At 43.5% G+C, this 22158-nt stretch overlaps 1 protein-coding gene across 1 annotated transcript in view; it reads left to right on the top strand.

Moving 5' to 3' along the window:
* LOC126161692 (peroxidase-like) overlaps positions 1-22158 on the top strand; it is a 289458-nt gene that overhangs the window by 188801 nt on the left and 78499 nt on the right. The window contains exons 5-6 of the mRNA XM_049917712.1: positions 5711-5902; positions 20167-20363. Coding sequence (XP_049773669.1) covers positions 5711-5902; positions 20167-20363 — 389 coding nt within the window. The remainder of the gene's footprint in view (positions 1-5710; positions 5903-20166; positions 20364-22158) is intronic.

Below are 22158 nucleotides of genomic sequence, written 5' to 3'. Positions count from 1 at the left end.
CATGAAGTGGGCTAAAGTGGCCGAATGTTTAAAAATTACTACTGCTACAAAGCGTGTAACACATCCCACTCATATACCACAACTAATTATAGATGGCAGAATATGGAGCATTAATTACAGTCTTCATACAGTTATCCACGTAAAATAACCTTAGCCAATTAACAAGAAATAGGGAGAATGAAAGACCAAATAGACTCTATGTTTTGGTTATTGAGGGAACCAACATCCGGTTTAGCGACACAGGAAACGTCTTTAATAAAGGCATAAAACAATACTTTAAAAAATACTTAATAGAGAACACTATACACTCACTAAAATGACAGTTTTCTAGCTAAACTCGGTGCAAATGAACACGTAATATCGTAGCCTAAGACAAACAAAATTATTGACCACCTTATAATTGAACCAGATACATCAGAAAGTAGGGTGTAGCACCCCATTTCATCTTGACGATGGCGGCAACACGATGTGAAATTCACGAGATATCCATTTTTTCCGTTCTGGCGTGTGACCTCCCACACTTCACCGACAACCCATGGATATGGGTTGGAACGGGGTCCAACATGCGCACACTTCCTTCAATAGTGTCTACCCAGATGTGCTCAAAAGGATGCGATCGGATGGTCTTGTGTCCACACGTACGTGAACTGATCTTCGAAACACTGTGACATATTTGCGGAGTTATGGTGTGGTGCATTGACTTGATGGAGGTAAAGACGCATGGACATGATCCATTAGATGATTCTGTGTCGTGTGTAAATGAAGGACGCTTGAGAACATACCAGGACGCTTATTTCGTTTTATAATACCTGCACCACCAGTCTGGATGATGCCCAGTAGTCAATCAAAATTAACTGTCTCTTCGACGTACTTATCTACAACTACATCTACGTGATTACTCTGCTATTCAGAATAAAGTGTCTGGCAGAGGGTACAATGAACTACCTCCATGCTGTCTCTTTACCATTCTACTCTCGAACGGCACGCGGGAAAAACGAGCACTTAAATTTTTCTGTGCGAACCCAGATTTCTCTTATTTTATCGTGATGATCATTTCTCCCTATGTAGGTGGGTGCCAACAGAATGTTTTCGCAATCGGAGGAGAAAACCGGTGATTGAAATTTCTTGAGAAGATCCCGTCGCAACGAAAATCGCCTTTGTTTTAATGATTGCCACTCCAATTCACGTATCATCTCTGTGACCTTATCTCCCCTATTTCGCGATAATACAAAACGAGCTGCCCTTCTTTGTACTTTTTCGATATCATGCGGATCCCACACCGCACAGCAGTACTCCATAATAGGGCGGACAAGGGTAGTGTAAGCAGTCTCTTTGGTAGACCTGTTGCACCTTTTAAGTGTTCTGCCAATGAATCGCGGTCTTTGGTTTACTCTACCGTTAATATTATCTATGTGATCGTTCCAATTTAGGTTATTTGTAAGTGTAATCCCGAAGTATTTAGTTGAATTTACAGACCTCAGATTTGGGTGACTTATCGCATAATCGAAATTTAGCTGATTTCTTTTAGCACTCATGTGAATAACTTCGCACTTTTCTTTATTTAGGGTCAATTGCCACTTTTCGCGCCATACTGATATCTAAATCATTTTGCAAGTCGTTTTGATCATCTGATGACTTTACAAGACGGTAAATGACAGCATCATCTGCAAACAATCTAAGTCGGCTACTCAGATTGCCTCCTATGTCGTTAATATAGATCAGGAACAATAGAGGGCCTATAACACTTCCTTGGGGGAACGCCGGATATTACTCCTGTTTTACTCGATGACTTTCCGTCTATTACTACGAACTGTGACCTTTCTGACAGGAAATCACGAATCCAGTCTCACAACTGAGGCGATACTCCGTAGACCGCAGTTTGATTAGAAGACGCTAGTGAGGAACGGTCATACTGGACCCTCAGCGAGTACCAAACTGTACTGCATTTCATAGGACCGGGAGACCTCCTCCGGTGATTCAAGTGTAACCCGTGTCATATACCTTTTGTTGCCAAGGCTGCTGACTCTTTAAACATCACTTCCCGCGTTCACTGTAGCTGTCTTTACGATACTGCAGTGCGTGTGTTGTTCAGAAACACGATGCAACGTTCCTTCGTACACGCATACATGTCCGAAGGAAGAGGCTCTGCGGCAACTACAGTCGTTATGAAATACATGAAATGAATTCGCAGTTGCGAATATTGACAAGCACCAGCTGTATAATGGAGTGGCGACGATGAATATTTGTGCAGGACCGGTACTCATACCCGTATTTCCCGCTTATCGTTAGCGGTCGCCTTGCCATCAGGCTATCCGAGCATGATTCACGGCCAGACCTATAATTCCATACATCGTCAACCACGCGTCTACAACCTGCAGTACTGTACGAGGGAACACACATGATGATTGTATGAGAGCAGATTGTGGACACATTGTTGACGAGATATGGAACTTTGGGTATGGCCGCGAGTCTTGCTCGGATAGCCTGATGGCAAGGCGACCGCTTGCGATAAGCGAGAAACCAGGTTTCGAGTCCCAGCCCGACACTAATTTCCATTGTCGCCATTACATTACTCCACTTATGGTTGTCCATATTCGCAACTGCGAATGCGTTTCGTGTAACTGTCTTTACTGTCCTTCTGCAATTTCCGCCTATGTGCCGTTGCCAAATATCTACAAAGACATAATGCAACGACAAAAAAAGAACGTCAAAAAATGTTGTGTAAAAACGAGGCGAGGAGTTTCCAGTCGAGAAGAGTAGAGCGGAATGGATCTGTCAGGATAACTCCGTGGCTTAGAACGCGAACTAATCCTCGGATGTCACCTGATAAATCCGTCAGGGACATTTCAAGCAGCCCAAGTCGAATGTTGGTGATGCAAACGTGAAGTGTAAATGCGAAGGAAGAATCACAGATAAACCAAGACCAAGCAGACCTCGTGTGCTGGCGGACTGGGATTATCGAGCACTGCAGCGGGTAATTGTTAAAATCGCACGAGATTAGCTGAAGAGAACAGTCGAGAGTTTCAAAGTGCTATAAGCAGTCCAGATAGAACGACGACTGTGCGAAAGAAGTGAAAAATAACGCCGTGCAAAGGTCGAGCAGCTCTTCATAAGCCACACATTTCTGCAGCCAATTCTAAGTGACACTTGAGATGGTGTAAAATGCATCGCTGTTGGACAGTGTATAACTGGAAACGAGTGATATGGAATGACGAATCATGGTATATCCTCTGGAAATTCTGTGGAAATTTGGGCTTGGCAAATGCCTGCAGAGCGTTACCTGTCTTCAACTGTGAAGTGCAGAGGAATAATGTTACGGTACGCGGATGTTTTCTTGGTTAGGTTGTGGTCCCATTATTGCTCTTAAGAAACAGCTAAACGCGAAATATTTTTGTATGAAATGATAATTAATCGACACCCTAGATGCAAACAGGCGATGATATACATCACTGGGGACATGTTGTAAATGTGTGCCCGGACAGGGACTCGAACCCGGGACCTTCTGCTTACATGGAAGAATCTCTATCCATCTGAGCGACCGAGGGCACAGAGGATAGTGCGGCTGCAGGGACCCTTGCACCCTCCCCGTGAGACCTACATTCCCAACATGTCCACATCACTACTGAAAGCAGGAGAACCCGGTTTCGAGTCCCGGTCGGGGCACACATTTTCAGCAACTCCCCAATGATGTATATCAACGCCTGTTTCCAGCTAGGGTGTCGATTTAATCATCATTTCATTCTAGAGAAGCTGCACGGTCATCAATTGTATCTGTTCTTTAGGGAACAGATACTGCATTCATACACTAGTGGCCATTAAAATTGCTATACCAAGAAGAAATGCAGATAATATACGGGTATTCATTGGACAAATATATTACACTAGAACTGAAATGTGATTACATTTTCACGTAATTTGGGTGCATAGATCCTGAGAAATCAGAACCCAGAACAACCACCTCTGGCCGTAATAACGGCCTTGATACGCCTGGGCATTGAGTCAAACAGAGCTTGGATGGCGTGTACAGGTACAACTGCCCATGCAGCTTCAACATGATACCACAGTTCATCAAGAATAGTGACTGGCGTATTGTGACGAGCCAGTTGCTCGGCCACCATTGACCAGACGTTTTCAACTGGTGAGAGATCTGGAGAATGTGCTGGCCAGGGCAGCAGTCGACCATTTTCTGTATCCAGAAAGGCCCGTACAGGACCTGCAACATGCGGTCGTGCATTATCCTGATGAAATGTAATGTTTCGCAGGGATCGAATGAGGGGTAGAGCCACGGGTCGTAACACAACTGAAATGTAACGTCCACTGTTCAAAGTGCCGTCAATGCGAACAAGAGGTGGCCGAGACGCGTAACCAATGGCACCCCATACCATCACCCCGGGTGATACGCCAGTATGGCGATGACGAATACACGCTTCCAATGTGCGTTCACCGTGATGTCGCCAAACACGGATGCGACCATCATGATGCTGTAAACAGAACCTGAATTCATCCGAAAAAGGACGTTTTGCCATTCGTGTACCCAGGTTCGTCGATGAGTACACCATCGCAGGCGCTCCTGTCCGTGATGCAGCGTCAGGGGTAACCGCAGCCATGGTCTCCGAGCTGATAATCCACGCTGCTGCAAACGTCGTCGAACTGTTCGTGCAGATGGTTGTTGTCTTGCAAACGTCCCTATCTATTGACTCAGGGATCGAGTCGTGGCTGTACGATCCGTTACAGCCATGCGTATAAGATGCCTGTCATCTCGACTGCTAGTGATACGAGGCCGTTGGGATCCAGCACGGCATTCCGTATTACCCTCTTGAACCCACCGATTCCATATTCTGCCAACAGTCATTGGATCTCTACCAACGCGAGCAGCAATGTCGCGATACGATAAACCGCAATCGTGATAGGCTACAATCCGACCTTATTAAAGTCGGAAACGTGATGGCACGCATTTCTCCTCCTTACACGAGGCACCACAACAACGTTTCACCAAGCAACTCCGTTCAACTGCTGTTTGTGTATGAGAAATCGGTTGGAAACTTTCCTCGTGTCAGCACGTAGTAGGTGTGAATGCTCTGAAACGCTAATCATTTGCATATCACAGCATCTTCTTCTTGTCGGTTAAATTTCGCGTCTGTAGCACGTCATCTTCGTAGTGTAGCAATTTTAGTGGCCAGTAGAGTATATAACATTTTTGTATCTTTGTAGATGTTTGGCAATGGCGTACAGGCTAAAATTGTAATACCACAATACAAATACAGCCAAAAGCGAAAACTGATGCAATTTTAAGAATCTGTAGAGGCATTACAAGAAGTTAGTGGCTTCTGACTGTGTTTGCCTGGAACAGCACTCCGTGCCTCCTTGCGAGGGAAATGGGCCGCCTCCTGTCCAGCTACCCACAATGTGGCACCAGTCTACTCTGCTATATCTCACTTCTTGCCCGTACTGGGTTCTAATGTCAAAACAATAGCCTTGACAAGATCTGACCGCTTTTCAGTCACGTGACATGTTTGACTATGTTACTCCCTGAGGGACCTGAACTACGCTCTCCAACACAACAATTATCTCTAATTCAGGTGCTCGTCTGTGCATAAAACATTAAGAATTTTTTTTAGTGATAAGTGCTGTGCTTTATATTGCATGAACAGATAGTTATCCAACTTCATCAACTTAGTGACTGAAGCCACATGTACGAATTTATGTGCAGATACGGTCTGAGCTACGAAGAGATCGAGAAGGGTCTGCCACTGATCGACACATCCAAGACGCTGATCCGCGAGGTGTGTCCACCATTCCTGTCCAACGTGGAGTGCAGGCCCGGCAAGTACCGCCGCTTCGACGGTCTCTGTACCAACTTGCAGCATCCAACCTGGGGTGCCATCATGACTCCTTTCAGCAGGTAAGTCTGAACATACTGTGATACTCCAGCAAAAGGTACTCGTGGAACATATTATGAAAATTGAAGGAGAATTGGGTAGAAAGGGAAGGAAATGGACTCTCGATATCAAATGCATCACGAATTCGTGCGGCATCAACGGAGACGATTGAAAATATATCCTTGTCCTTGTCCTCCATGCTGGCTACTTGGACACTCTCGCAGGAAGTCGGACGTAATTGTGCATGCTCACTGAATGTGATGGATCTATTGCACATCGAGGCCATTTAGTTATATGAATGCGTGGGTTCTGTTCTTTCGGAGATGTCCGTTGGTGTTAGGTTGGAGTGTGGGTCGGGTGAGAGGCGTGCCGAGATAGTCCGCGCAGTTGTGATAAACGCTGTGTTCGGGCGGTGCAGTGGGTAACGCGGCTGTCTAGTAAGCAGGAGATCCCTGGTTCGAATCTCGGTGCGGCACACGCTCTTGACTCGTCGGCGCTGATGCTGCACGAAGTCCTGGTGCAGCTGACATCAACAGTCCCTTCCCTTTCTTCCCCCTCCCCATTCAATTTACATAACGTGTATCCCACTTGCAGATTCCGCATGGTGTCTGTTCTTTCGGACATTAAGCATGAAAGATATTATGCAATATGTAAACATAAGCTTCAATCCATTACAATATTATTCCTAGAAAGATGTGCGATAAGTCGATAACATACTAGGCAGCTCTTTTCCAAGAGTGGACAGAACATTATTAATAAAGCTCACTTCAGAGTATTGAATATTATCAATGACTGTCTTCTGAAACGATTGATGGTAGATAATCGTAAATAATCGGCACTACTTCACAGGTGCGTGACGTGACAGTTTTACTGATGAACTCATTCATTTTTGCTGTTGCTCGACCTATATCCAGCAGTGGATAGATCGTGGGAGATGCTGATTTACTTTAAATAAGGTTTATGTGGTCTCTAATCGCGTACCAGCTGCAGATTTTAATGGAACATGCTTTGGTACGATCTCCGTTTTGCTTACTGAGGGCAGATAGCTGTCTTTTGTAGGAAAGAGTTTCATTAGTTTCACTAAAAGCTCAGGAATATTTGTTATCGTATATTTTCATATTAATTTCAGCGAGTGGTGTTTGAACCTTGTAACGGTAACACCGACCACCTTAAACGGCAATCGATGCTAATGTTAAACCTCTGCGAGGAATTTTTGAGGAAGTTGTGACCGTGAGAAAACCTAATGGGAACAGAACAATCAGACTGGGATTCGTTTCCAAAACACTCCAGCAGAGTGTCACCAACAGTAAACAGATGGATCAGGAACAGACGTTCTCCCACCACAAAAGCAAGTTGTAGTATTATGTATTAATATCGGTCGCCACCCTAATTAGACATTCTTGTGTCAACCAAATTAATAAAGCAGAAGGCAGTGCTAAGGCTGACCTAACCTTTCTTGACACACACACTAATCTCTTCCTTTATATCTGTTCACACTACAACACAGTAACCTAACCTTGCAGATAAATGTACTATTAACTGGGAAGTTAGACAAACAAACGATCAATGAGACAGCAAACAGTAACATATGCCTCTCAACAATACGTACCTTGAACGAACTAAATGCAGCATCTTATAGAACCAGTCACCAACACACATGAAACTAACAACAGTACTAAACATGGAAGAGCATGAAATGATTCTTACTTAAATCATGGGATCTATTAATGATCACACTCTATTACAGCATTGATTAGTACAGGGTCTGTATGCACGTGCATTAACCAGCTAGCAATAGAATAGCTAACACAGTAAATATTTCTTTCTTAAGCTCAGTTTGAAGGGATTAAACAGAATGCAAATGTAAATGCACTGGCTCTTAGGGAGCCTTTGCTTTGCTTTATTTACTAACTTTCATGGATTGAAGAACCATGCTGATTAACAAAACAAGTATGTATGAGAAATGGTAAGTATTCTCATCAATAATTATTAATTAAGTAAATCACAACAAATTATAACTCTTTAAATAACAAATGTGCTTTGATAAGCAGTCCTTTCACGTACTCAAAATATAGTTGGCTGTGCAAATGCCAACACAACATTAAAATCAAGTTCAAACACTTTCTCATTAAATGAACACTGATAAGACTTCGTAATTCTTATCAATGAGCATAATGCAACAATTAATAATCCTTTTCACCTCAGATCAATATTATTGTTCTTTTAAGTAACAACTTTACTATTTTCAGACAGCTTTTCAAGTAAGGCAAATTATTTAAGAAAATGCCTGCAGATTGGTTTAAAAATGCGCTGGAAGTGGAGTATTTCTCAAACTATTAAACTGAACTTTAAACACTATAACACCACCCATTAGAAAGCAATCACAACTATTTTTACAGCTGCCGAATAAGTCTTTTCATAATAAATTAGGACAACCGGAATTAAATTCACTAGGACAGGATTTCTGTCCAGGTTTGCGATTTGAGAAAATTGTGGGTGTAAGATAGAATTTGTTAGCAACACCACTATTATTATCAAAATCAATCAGATTTCACGAAGACCTGGTCCATTTACAGAGTGCCAAACATAAACAATGTAGTGGAACTCTGGTGCCACTGGAGGCGTAATTTGCAGTGGCTGTTAACATGGAGGCGATGCAGTAATGGCAGTACTGTTGGCCTCACTCTGTTACAGATCTTCTTGGCTTTGGAATTATATTTTTGCAGGGCCAGAAACCATACCATGATAAAATTATCACCAAATTCAGCATTCGAGGCCCATAAATACTGCTCTTAAGCTCCTCTGGCCTCAAAACTCCAAGAATATGAGCCAGGTTAACAACAGCACTGCTCAGACCAGGCTCCTCACCAGTCACAAAGGACGAGTTGCCACTTGCGCGCCAGCCACACCTTTTCCACTCCACCAGGCTACTTCCGTAGCTGCAGGCCTTCCTCACATCTTTTACAGTCAACCCTACGTTCCCTAACTATGGACCAAGTAATTTACAGTATATTATATAACAATCATTCCAGTAGTTATTTGAATCCACAAGCACAGATTAAACAACATCGTCCAAGAAATTCACATAACTGAAATATGTGTACATAGTCAAAGAATTTCCATGACAGACACAATACTCTACATAAGCAGTACTTCAAATTGACATAGAAATACAGATACAAAATAGGTCGAAAATAGGTGTTACAACCTGAGTTCTTCCTTTGTTCATATCAATACCGACCATCTTCCACCAGCACAAGTGTTTCTTTGATTGAAATTTTTTCCTAATTTATTCAAAAGTAATGTTTTCTTCAGTTTGTGACCATAACGATGCTGATATAAATTAATTTTTTGCAGCATAAGAAAACTGACGAGTTTGTGTGATGGGCCTTGTCTAAAAGTAAAGTTGAGTTTGCTACTGCTTAGTCTTCGTGTGTATTTACGTGAATTTCCTCGCAATATTTCAAGCTGTTACTCTGGGTATGGCACAGGAACCTTTGTGCAGCCAAACCACTGTGTAGAAAAAGTGAAAATATTGTGAGCACGGACTTCGCCACTGAATGGTACAAACGATTCTACGCAGAATGAATACCAATTGTTACAACATTTTTCCAATATAATGTTAATAGCAGAATTTATTAATTTTGGTTGGAAGAGTCTGAAATCGACGTCAGTTACTCTATAGTTAAGCGTGTATGGTGATGGAAAATGGACTGTCTCTTCTAGTCACTATGGTGCGTGTCATTGTTCTAATGCCAGTGCAGTATTATTCTCCTCTTTGTGCGATCACCCAGTTTTCATGTCCTTATCTCTGAAGTCATTCACAATGGTTTCCCCCAGATATTTTATTTAAGCATGGTCGTCATGCAAGTAAATGAGTGTAAAATTTTACCGTTGGTGTGATATCAGTTGATGTGTTTCAAGTGAGTTGTTGATCATTAAAATAAATCACCAGTTTTAATCAGAATAGCTTTCCCTTGCCGTACACTCCCACATCTTATAGTCGTTTCCCCGAAAGATATAGAAATAAAGTCCTATTAGATTCAAAATAACGTTTAATAGGATTTCAAGTGTAATGGGCGTTTATGTGACGTGCACTACATCTCCCTGTGGTCGAACCGTATCATACGGACTTGCCTGTTGCGCATTAAAATATCAAGATTTTGATTAATGTAAATCGTCTTGAATGGTAGACTTTGCGCACGCGGTGGACAAGAGTGAGGCCAAAATTACGTAAATTACTTGCTGCCCCCCTTCGTTACTCTAGGGCAAGTACCATAGTCCAAGTCTATATGCAGACAGTGTAACTACTCAGGCCTAATAATTGGCAGATTTCAGGGATTAATTACCCCTTAAGGCGACGTCAGAATTAAACAAAGGTAGTACCCTTAGACTGCAAAGTTTAAACCAAATCCCAGATAGTTAACATCTAAACAAATTAGTAGAAATCTTGCAGATATATATGAGGATACCGAACGCATAATTCAATCTGTAAAAGGATATGAAAATGTAATAATCGTACGCGACTGGAACGCTGTAGTAGGGGAAGGAACAGAAGACAAGTGACGGCAGCGTATGGGCTTGATAGCGAGCGAGAAATACTACTTTTGTTCAGCCATAAACTGTGCTACCTTGGAAGCAAACTAACAAGTGCGAAGCAAGGAGTACTTAAAAAGCAAACGCCATATTCCTGGCCAAAAGTATCAAACATGAGCATTAATTTAGATACGAAATTGTGAAAATATATGTTTGGAGTACAGAATTATATGGAAGTTAATCATGTGGACTGTGGCAAAACCGAAAAAAAAAAGAATCGAAGCGTTTAATGCATAGTGCTTCAGAAGAACGTTGAGAATTTGATAGAGTCTACAGATCTGAAATGAGATGCAAACGGAGAGAAGACGTACATGTCGGAAACATTGTTAGGAAGAAGCGACAGGACGATAGCACATTTGTTAAGACATCAGCGAGTAACTGTCATGGTAGTGGAGCTAGCTGTAGAGGATGAAAATTGCAGAAGACAGAGATTGGAATATAATCAACAAATAATTGAGGACGCTGCGTGCAAGTGCTACTCTGAGATCAAGCGATTGGCATAGAAGAGGAATTCGTGGCTGACCAGTCGTATCATTGATGGCCCAAAACAAATTTACAACATTGACGTTGATGGTACTATATATTTCGAAGTATCCACCCATAGCAATAAGAATCCATGCCCTGAGAAACGTGTAGTGACGTCGGCGTTTTTGTATTTTAACTAATTTATATGCTGAGGCAGCAGCACTCTCAAACGGTTATTGAACCGAATCATGATTCACGTCACTTACTTTTAAATTAACTAATTATTTTTTGATGTTTTGTTCTATGACGGAGAAATGGTTTACTGACGCAAATGGCTAAATACACTCCTGGAAATGGAAAAAAGAACACATTGACACCGGTGTGTCAGACCCACCATACTTGCTCCGGACACTGCGAGAGGGCTGTACAAGCAATGATCACACGCACGGCACAGCGGACACACCAGGAACCGCGGTGCTGGCCGTCGAATGGCGCTAGCTGCGCAGCATTTGTGCACCGCCGCCTTCAGTGTCAGCCAGTTTGCCGTGGCATACGGAGCTCCATCGCATTCTTTAACACTGGTAGCATGCCGCGACAGCGTGGACGTGAACCGTATGTGCAGTTGACGGACTTTGAGCGAGGGCGTATAGTGGGCATGCGGGAGGCCGGGTGGACGTACCGCCGAATTGCTCAACACGTGGGGCGTGAGGTCTCCACAGTACATCGATGTTGTCGCCAGTGGTCGGCGGAAGGTGCACGTGCCCGTCGACCTGGGACCGGACCGCAGCGACGCACGGATGCACGCCAAGACCGTAGGATCCTACGCAGTGCCGTAGGGGACCGCACCGCCACTTCCCAGCAAATTAGGGACACTGTTGCTCCTGGGGTATCGGCGAGGACCATTCGCAACCGTCTCCATGAAGCTGGGCTACGGTCCCGCACACCGTTAGGCCGTCTTCCGCTCACGCCCCAACATCGTGCAGCCCGCCTCCAGTGGTGTCGCGACAGGCGTGAATGGAGGGACGAATGGAGACGTGTCGTCTTCAGCGATGAGAGTCGCTTCTGCCTTGGTGCCAATGATGGTCGTATGCGTGTTTAGCGCCGTGCAGGTGAGCGCCACAATCAGGACTGCATACGACCGAGGCACACAGGGCCAACACCCGGCATCATGGTGTGGGGAGCGATCTCCTACACTGGCCGTACACCACTGGTGATCGTCGAGGAGACACTGAATAGTGCACGGTACATCCAAACCGTCATCGAACCCATCGTTCTACCATTCCTAGACCGGCAAGGGAACTTGCTGTTCCAACAGGACAATGCACGTCCGCATGTATCCCGTGCCACCCAACGTGCTCTAGAAGGTGTAAGTCAACTACCCTGGCCAGCAAGATCTCCGGATCTGTCCACCATTGAGCATGTTTGGGACTGGATGAAGCGTCGTCTCACGCGGTCTGCACGTCCAGCACGAACGCTGGTCCAACTGAGGCGCCAGGTGGAAATCGCATGGCAAGCCGTTCCACAGGACTACATCCAGCATCTCTACGATCGTCTCCATGGGAGAATAGCAGCCTGCATTGCTGCGAAAGGTAGATATACACTGTACTAGTGCCGACATTGTGCATGCTCTGTTGCCTGTGTCTATGTGCCTGTGGTTCTGTCAGTGTGTTCATGTGATGTATCTGACCCCAGGAATGTGTCAATAAAGTTTCCCCTTCCTGGGACAATGAATTCACGGTGTTCTTATTTCAATTTCCAGGAGTGTATACTGCTGTGTTCTCCGCCTCAGAATATCGGTAAAAGTCTTCCCTGCGAAAGTAATCTGTGCTATTGTATCTCTTACATTTCGGTACATTACTGTGAATGCACGCAAATCTTGCTGCAGCTGTTGCGGTTGTACATTGCATCTGTAGCAGAATGTACGAGATTCAATATGTTCGTAAAGCGTGTTATTGAAATAACCTATCACATATCCTAAATCAAACCCACCATCAAATGCAGCTACTTCTAAATTGAGTCGAGCCCGATAACTATAGCTCCACAACCCGCAACGTGGCGCATCGCGTATCCGCGAGAAATTACGATGCCACACTGAAGGACAGGATCACAAAGAGCTCAACATGTCGCAATATATGAAGACGCAAACGCCGCAGTAACAATCTTTTCAATAAACCTAGACAAAATCAGTGACATTAATTCCTCGGGATCAAGCTGGCTGTTTACTTCCCAGTGATGCGCTGCTGGTTGCTACGAGCTCTGTGTGGACAAGTATTGACGACCATAAAAATCCGGATATGTGAGAGTAGGGATCGCACATTGACGGCTCCGTAAAAACTTAATTATGTATGTAGACAGTTCATCCATAACAGGAGCCGACAACCTCTACGATTTTTGCCAGTTATCGATACCGGCAAAATATCGGTCCCAAGAATTACAAGCCATCCGAGAATGACTAAAAAGAAATTTCTTTGGTTGATATAATCAATTTTCAAAATTTTCAGATTTTTCCTTTATTTTTATTGTGAAACCTTGCTTTTTGAAACTTCGTGGTTTTAGGTCAACTATAGATTTTGACGAGTGAGCGAACAGTCTGTGGGTATAAGTGTAGATTTTTTCATTGATAACAGAGACTGGGGACGATGTACTGAATAACATTACATCAGTATTTACGTCATTTGCTGACTAGTAACTATAGCTATTACAAGTGATATGTTTTGAGGTCGGTTAGTACCTACAGTATATGTGACAAGAACAATCCATTAACGCTAATTTTTCCCTGGGCAGCAGGTCAGGTGTTGAAGTACAGACGGTGGACGCAAAACGGTTAGTCTATACTGACAAGCGTAGCCCACTTAGCGGTTTAGTCACGGCCGTGCAGAAAATGTCAGATCGTACAGTTTGTGACGTGTTTGTGGAAAGACTGTTGATGTAGAGAAAAAACAACCAACACTCTGGTATGATCACATATTAACGTATCACATATGAAAATATTTGCACTTATTCCCGTTACACACCACTTTTACCTTAGCAAATGTTCCCTTTATCAGCAGTTGCCTGTTCACATGCCATAAGCGTCTATCCTATCGCTCTTCTTCCGACAGACTACTCCTTTCGAAACTTTGGCTATAGTTCATTTACACGTTGCCCTCAGGCTCCCTAAGCTACTTCTTCCTGATCAACACCAGTTCAGCAAACAGTACGGCTATCGTTAATCTTCCATCCGTCCGATAACAATGTGCATTAAATGTATTCTACTTCGGAAACCATTCGGAATAGAACATTTGTCCATATGAAGTTTCTTACTTCAGATGATCATTTCTGTCATATCCCCGAATATTGACCATACCTCCTGGGACACCTTGTATAAATCAAGAGAAAGCATAGAAGTATCAGTTTATGCTGCGATTGGATATCATCTGATACTTCTTGCATAGCTAGCAGCAGCTAGTCACTGACTAGGTTTTTCTTAATACGGTGACTACTTTCAAACAATTAAATCTTCTTCTTTGTCGTTCTTATGTATTCATTCCTTACTCAATCAAAGCGGGTCGGTATCTTTCTCTGCCCTAACTCGTCCATTCCGACAGCCTGAATTCCCCCGCTCCCTTTTGTCTCTCGTATAGTGACCAAGACTATGACCCGCATCCCACATGTCAGAATGTTTTCAACCACAGCACATTGCACTGCCACCTTTTTTTCGTCTTTATATGTGCCGACTTCAAAAGATAACATTTAGTGATCAAATAGCTCCTATCGCTTGACTTATCCTGTAGAATATGTCCACTTCACACCGGCCACTCTTAGCGATCAGTGAACCTAGAAATTTCAAAACTTACACATTTATTACCCGGCCAAAATCTAAATCTAAATCCTAACCTCGTCATCTTCCAACAACAAAATATTCTGTTTTATCCATATTAACTGTTACCACCGACAGTTTATAAGATTCCATCAACTTTCTCATTTGATGTATGACATCATCCTCATCCAGAGACGTAAATACTTGATCGTTGGCATAGCGTGATTAATGTGATTTGTAGGGTATCGATGTAGGTTAGATGTAGATGTTTTGGTTTAAATGTCTTTAAAGCTGCCAGGTAAGTCGAAAACCTATTCCCTTCTTTTATATCCCTACTCTGCCCAGGACATACTCGCCTTTCTTGTGCTATGATAGGAGCATTTTCTCATTCTCGTTAGCAATTTTTACTCTACCGTAATTCTAACATTAAACCACCACAGCTTGGAAAGCAATGTAGATTTTTGTTAATTCGGGAGATGACTGATTACGTATAGGTTCTTTTATTCTGTATCGAACCGTATTGCCTTTATAGTGGCAACGGATAAAACTTTCACAAAACAACAGGATGACCATTAATTAAACGTATTTGTCTACCTTCTTACAAAATTTGAACAGATCTCCACAAGTCTCATACATAGAAAAGACGGGTGTAAAAAACTCACAAAAACGGGTAAAGATGGCTGAATAAAAAAAAATCGTTTTCATTTTACCCACTTATCTCTCTTCGTGCAAGGCTTGAATCGATTCGTATAAGTTTAGAGTTTACACTGATGAGTCTTTTTGGAATGAAAAACGTCACTGATTCTGTGTATCAGGGTCTGACAGTTCATTGCTAGGTTCGTGGACGTCTGTGGTGTTAGACGTCTACGCACAGGTCATGCAAATTGGGGAAAAAACGGGCCGCTGGATTGTGTACGCCGTGATGCCACCCGATAGCGACCGGAATGCGTTCCATACGCATCCCCCCCCCCCCCCCCCCCCCCATGAACCATGGACCTTGCCGTTGGTGGGGAGGCTTGCGTGCCTCAGCGATACAGATAGCCGTACCGTAGGTACAACCACAACGGAGGGGTATCTGTTGAGAGGCCAGACAAACATGTGGTTCCTGAAGAGGGGCAGCAGCCTTTTCAGTAGTTGCAGGGGCAACAGTCTGGATGATTGACTGATCTGGCCTTGTAACAATAACCAAAACGGCCATGCTGTGCTGGTACTGCGAACGGCTGAAAGCAAGGGGAAACTACGGCCGTAATTTTTCCCGAGGGCATGCAGCTTTACTGTATGATTAAATGATGATGGCGTCTTCTTGGGTAAAATATTCCGGAGGTAAAATAGTCCCCCATTCGGATCTCCGGGCGGGGACTACTCAAGAGGATGTCGTAATCAGGAGAAAGAAAACTGGCGTTCTACGGATCGGCGCGTGGAATGTCAGATCCCTTAATCGGGCAGGTAGGTTAGAAAATTTAAAAAGGGAAATGGATAGGTTAAAATTAGATATAGTGGGAATTAGTGAAGTTCGGTGGCAGGAGGAACAAGACTTCTGGTCAGGTGACTACAGGGTTATAAACACAAAGTCAAATAGGGGTAATGCAGGAGTAGGTTTAATAATGAATAGGAAAATAGGAATGGGGGTAAGCTACTACAAACAGCATAGTGAACGCATTATTGTGGCCAAGATAGATACGAAGCCCACACCTACTACAGTAGTACAAGTTTATATGCCAACTAGCTCTGCAGATGACGAAGAAATTGAAGAAATGTATGATGAAATAAAAGAAATTATTCAGGTAGTGAAGGGAGACGAAAATTTAATAGTCATGGGTGACTGGAATTCGTCAGTAGGAAAAGGGAGAGAAGGAAACATAGTAGGTGAATATGGATTGGGGGGAAGGAATGAAAGAGGAAGCCGCCTTGTAGAATTTTGCACAGAGCATAACTTAATCATAGCCAACACTTGGTTCAAGAATCATAAAAGAAGGTTGTATACCTGGAAGAATCCTGGAGATACTAGAAGGTATCAGATAGATTATATAATGGTAAGACAGCGATTTAGGAACCAGGTTTTAAATTGTAAGACATTTCCAGGGGCAGATGTGGACTCTGACCACAATCTATTGGTTGTGACCTGTAGATTAAAACTGAAGAAACTGCAAAAAGGAGGGAATTTAAGGAGATGGGACCTGGATAAACTGAAAGAACCAGAGTTTGTACAGAGTTTCAGGGAGAGCATTAGGGAACAATTGACAGGAATGGGGGAAAGGAATACAGTAGAAGAAGAATGGGTAGCTTTGAAGGATGAAGTAGTGAAGGCAGCAGAGGATCAAGTAGGTAAAAAGACGAGGGCTAGTAGAAATCCTTGGGTAACAGAAGAAATATTGAATTTAATTGATGAAAGGAGAAAATATAAAAATGCAGTAAATGAAGCAGGCAAAAAGGAATACAAACGTCTCAAAAATGAGATTGACAGGAAGTGCAGAATGGCTAAGCAGGGATGGCTAGAGGACAAATGTAAGGATGTAGAGGCTTATCTCACTAGGGGTAAGATAGATACTGCCTACAGGAAAATTAAAGAGACCTTTGGAGATAAGAGAACCACTTGTATAAACATCAAGAGCTCAGATGGAAACCCAGTTCTAAGCAAAGAAGGGAAAGCAGAAAGGTGGAAGCAGTATATAGAGGGTCTATACAAGGGCGATGTACTTGAGGACAATATTATGGAAATGGAAGAGGATGTAGATGAAGATGAAATGGGAGATACGATACTGCGTGAAGAGTTTGACAGAGCACTGAAAGACCTGAGTCGAAACAAGGCCCCGGAGTAGACAAAATTCCATTGGAACTACTGACGGCCTTGGGAGAGCCAGTCCTGACAAAACTCTACCATCTGGTGAGCAAGATGTATGAAACAGGCGAAATACCCTCAGACTTCAAGAATAATATAATCATTCCAATCCCAAAGAAAGCAGGTGTTGACAGATGTGAAAATTACCGAACAATCAGTTTAATAAGCCACAGCTGCAAAATACTAACACGAATTCTTTACAGACGAATGGAAAAACTAGTAGAAGCCGACCTCGGGGAAGATCAGTTTGGATTCCGTAGAAATACTGGAACACGTGAGGCAATACTGACCTTACGACTTATCTTAGAAGAAAGATTACGGAAAGGCAAACCTACGTTTCTAGCATTTGTAGACTTAGAGAAAGCTTTTGACAATGTTGACTGGAATACTCTCTTTCAAATTCTAAATGTAGACTGGCAATGGCAAGGAAAGCGTTTCTGAAGAAGAGAAATTTGTTAACATCGAGTATAGATTTAAGTGTCAGGAAGTCATTTCTGAAAGTATTTGTATGGAGTGTAGCCATGTATGGAAGTGAAACATGGACGATAAATAGTTTGGACAAGAAGAGAATAGAAGCTTTTGAAATGTGGTGCTACAGAAGAATGCTGAAGATTAGATGGGTAGATCACATAACTAATGAGGAAGTATTGAATAGGATTGGGGAGAAGAGAAGTTTGTGGCACAACTTGACCAGAAGAAGGGATCGGTTGGTAGGACATGTTCTGAGGCATCAAGGGATCACCAATTTAGTATTGGAAGGCAGTGTGGAGGGTAAAAATCGTAGGGGGAGACCAAGAGATGAATACACTAAGCAGATTCAGAAGGATGTAGGTTGCAGTAGGTACTGGGAGATGAAGAAGCTTGCACAGGATAGAGTAGCATGGAGAGCTGCATCAAACCAGTCTCAGGACTGAAGACAACAACAACAACAACGATTTGCATCAGGTGAATTTGGTCGCGAGATATCGACGTGCTCCCCAAATTACTGTAGCACGGTTCTGGCTCCGAGACACAAACAATTAAACTGCTGAAAGATGGCATGGCCTTCAGGGAAGACATCAAGCATGAAGGGAAGCAGGTGGTTCGCTGCTGTGTCTTTGGTTACTACTACAGGTTCCATGCAAGCTCAGGAGAATGTCTCCACAGCATAACAGTGTTCCCACCAGCCTGCGTCCGTGGCGCGCTGCAGGTATCGAGCCACAGTTCACCGCGATGACGACGTTTGTGGAGACGACCATCATCGACCTAGCGTAGCAAAACTGTGATCCACCCGAAGATTCGACACGTTTACAGTGACTGACTGTCGAATCCCGACGGTCCCGTGCCCACTGTAGTCATAATTGGAGATGTCGTTGAGTCAACATATGAACACGTGGCGGTGGTTTGCTGAGAAGCTCCATGTTTAACAATGAATGATGAACTGTGTGCTCAGAAACGCTTGGCGTGTAGCAGCAATGTGCTCCTTCGGCAGAGATGCCACAGATCACCACCTATCCTACTTTACATAGCAGACAAGCCTCCGAACCCCACGTTCTTTGAAGAGTCGTTGACGTCCAACCATCTAGCGCCGGATGGTCCTTTTACTGTCCTTCCACCTCCTTCCGTTGATCCTCACGAGAGTAGCACATGAACGTTCGACCAGCTTCGCCCTTTTCGGGATATTCGTTCACAGGCTCTGCGTAATAATAATCTGCCGTTTGTCGACGTCGCTTATCTCAACGGAATTCCCCCAGGATCTGGAAGAGCAGTTGAACAGAAAGGACAGTGTCTCGAAAGGGGGTATAAGATCAAGATCAACAAAAGCAAAACGAAGATAACGGAATGTAGTCGAATTAAATCAGATGATGCTCAGGGAATTAGATTAGGAAATGAGACACTTAAAGTAGTAGATGAGTTTTGCTATGTGGGTAGCAAAACAACTGATCATGGTCGAAGTAGAAAGAATATAAAATGTAGATTGGCTTTGGCAAGGAAAGCGTTTCTGAAGAAGAGAAATTTGTCAACTTCGAATATAGACTTAAGTGTCAGGGAGTCTTTTCTGAAAGTATTTGTATGGAGTGTAGCAGTGTATGGCAGTGAAACATGGACGACAAATAGTTTAGATAAGAAGAGAATAGAAGCTTTTGAAATGTCGTGCTACAGAAGAATGCTCAAGATATCGTCGCTATTGGCCATCGAATTTGGCGCCTCCACGCATGCGCACTTCCTGCCTAAGACTGGCATAAATAGGGGGCTCTAGTCATGCCTTAGCAGTGTGTTCGTCCCACCTGAAGATGTCGGTCAGTTGCGCTGATGAAATATCGTCGAGTTTTCACTATGACATCCGACGTCTCGCCCGAGAACTATGTATACAGTTATATATCTTTCTTGTTTTCCATCAGGAAATAATAGTTTAATTTTCTGCTTACAAATTTCGTAGTGCTGCTCTTCATGTTTTCTTGTTCCGGTTTGTAGCTCTTTTTTCGCTGACTGCCACTTGAAATCTAATTTGTATAGCGTTAGGAAATAATCTACTTCATGCAATGCATCCCATTCTGTTGCCAACTGCTGAATGTCATCGCCAACTGCGGAACGTGCGGCCTTCGCAGGTTGGTGGGACCGCTGTACGCTGACGGCATGACGGCGCCCCGCATCAGTGTGTCGGGCAACCAGCTGCCTCTGCCGCGGATCGTGTCCCGGACGATGCACCCCGACGAGGGCTACCACGACCACGCGGGCACTGTCATGGTCATCGCCTGGGGGCAGTTCATGGACCACGACTACACACTCACCGCCACGCCGCTTGGTAAGTGGTTTACACATATTACCGCTTCACTGATTAGATTTCCTCTCGCACCATTAGGAAGCAGGTGTTTCCGCTTCTGACGGTATTACTCTCACTGAACTTGAAAACAGAGAGAGAGAGAGAGCACACACTTGCCGAGAACCACATAGTGTCCCAGTGGCAAGGTTTTAATTATCTCTGCAAAGTGTCCAGTAGATTGAGGGCATCACGTCAGTGTTGATGATAACAGGCCTATTTGATTAGGTCACAAGCTGTGCTACGGCCATATACCTACTTGAGAACAACACACCAAGTGCTACCACCGACAGGCATCACACGACGACCTTTTATTCCCATCTCGATCCATAATTCGGCCCACACAACACTACACACGAACATTCCAGGTAAATTAAAAATATGTGCCGGACTGGTACTCGAACGTAGGACACGTGAAAATACCTTTTGTTTCAATAAAGTGTCACTACTGGTATTAGATGCTGATATGAAAATGAAGAAGGAGATCCTGAAAGTGACCGTTCGGAGCATAACATTACATGGAAACCCGGAGAAGGAGGCTCTGAAATCGTTTTAAATATGATACTATCGTACGGCGTTAAAAACTAGGTAGCCGGGTAAAGAATGTAAGAAATAATAAATGAAAAGCACCAGTTTGCTTTTGTTCTACAACAAACAAAAGCAAACTGGTGCTTTTCATTTATTATTATAATGTTGTTCTACCAATAACCGACGGAAGATTCTGTTAATATGAATGTAAGAAATGTTCTAAAAATAAGAAGCGAAATAAACCTAGGGAAGCTGCTTACCAGAGGAAGGGACAGGTTAGTGAGGTGCTTGAAGGAGAAGTATAGCGCAAAAGTACACTAACTGATCAAAAATATCCGAACACAGCTATGTTATGAACAATTTACCACTAGATGTCACAAGAGGCGCATCCGCCAAGGTTTGGGTTTGGCTGATGGCTGTTCAGTATTACCTGCCATCATATGTAGTCCCAGCACTGAAGTACGGAGGAGATGGTGGTATGGTATGGTGGTGCTTCTCGTGATTATGGTGTCGTCCCCTTATTGTGCTTAAGAAACCGCTACATGCAGAAAGAGCTGAGCATATTTTACACGACTGTGTATTGCGTAGCAGAGGAACAGTTCGGAGACGATTGTTCGTGCCAACATGACAATGTAGCCCGTCGTAAAAGCAATGGTTTGTGGACAGTAACTTCCCTGAAATAGACTGACCTGCCCAGATCCCACCATGAACCTCGTGCAACGCCTTTGGGGTTAGAACGTCGACCCCCAGAGTCTAATCACTATCTTCTCTGGTTTCAGCTCTCGAGAAAGAATGGGCTATCATCCCTCCAAAGATAGTTAGACGTCGTACTGAAAATGTAAAAGATGGTCACAACTCATTTTAATGTCAATCGGTATCCGGATACTTCTGGGCAGATAGTATGGTTGACTGTAAAATTACGGAGGATATTGAACGTCCCGGCGGGGTCAGGGATTTTCTCTGCCTCGTGATGACTGGGTGTTGTGTGATGTCCTTAGGTTAGTTAGTTCTAAGTTCTAGGGGACTGATTACCATAGATGTTAAGTTCCATAGTGCTCAGAGCCATTTGAACCATTTTGATTTGATATTGAACGTAGTGGCAACAGAGATGAAAAGTGTAGCGTTGTATAAGACACAATGGAGGTCACCATTCAACCAGCCAATAGAGTAATTGCAAAAAAATATCGAACACCATCTCCTTTCCCTGTCACTGAACGTGTGTTCCATGCATCTCAGTTAATAGTTCATTGCA

The sequence above is a fragment of the Schistocerca cancellata genome, chromosome 1 (assembly GCF_023864275.1).
Source record: "Schistocerca cancellata isolate TAMUIC-IGC-003103 chromosome 1, iqSchCanc2.1, whole genome shotgun sequence".
Classification (NCBI taxonomy): Eukaryota; Metazoa; Arthropoda; class Insecta; order Orthoptera; family Acrididae; genus Schistocerca; species Schistocerca cancellata.
Note: the sequence above shows the minus strand (reverse complement) of the source record. Positions and strands in the feature narration are given on the sequence as shown.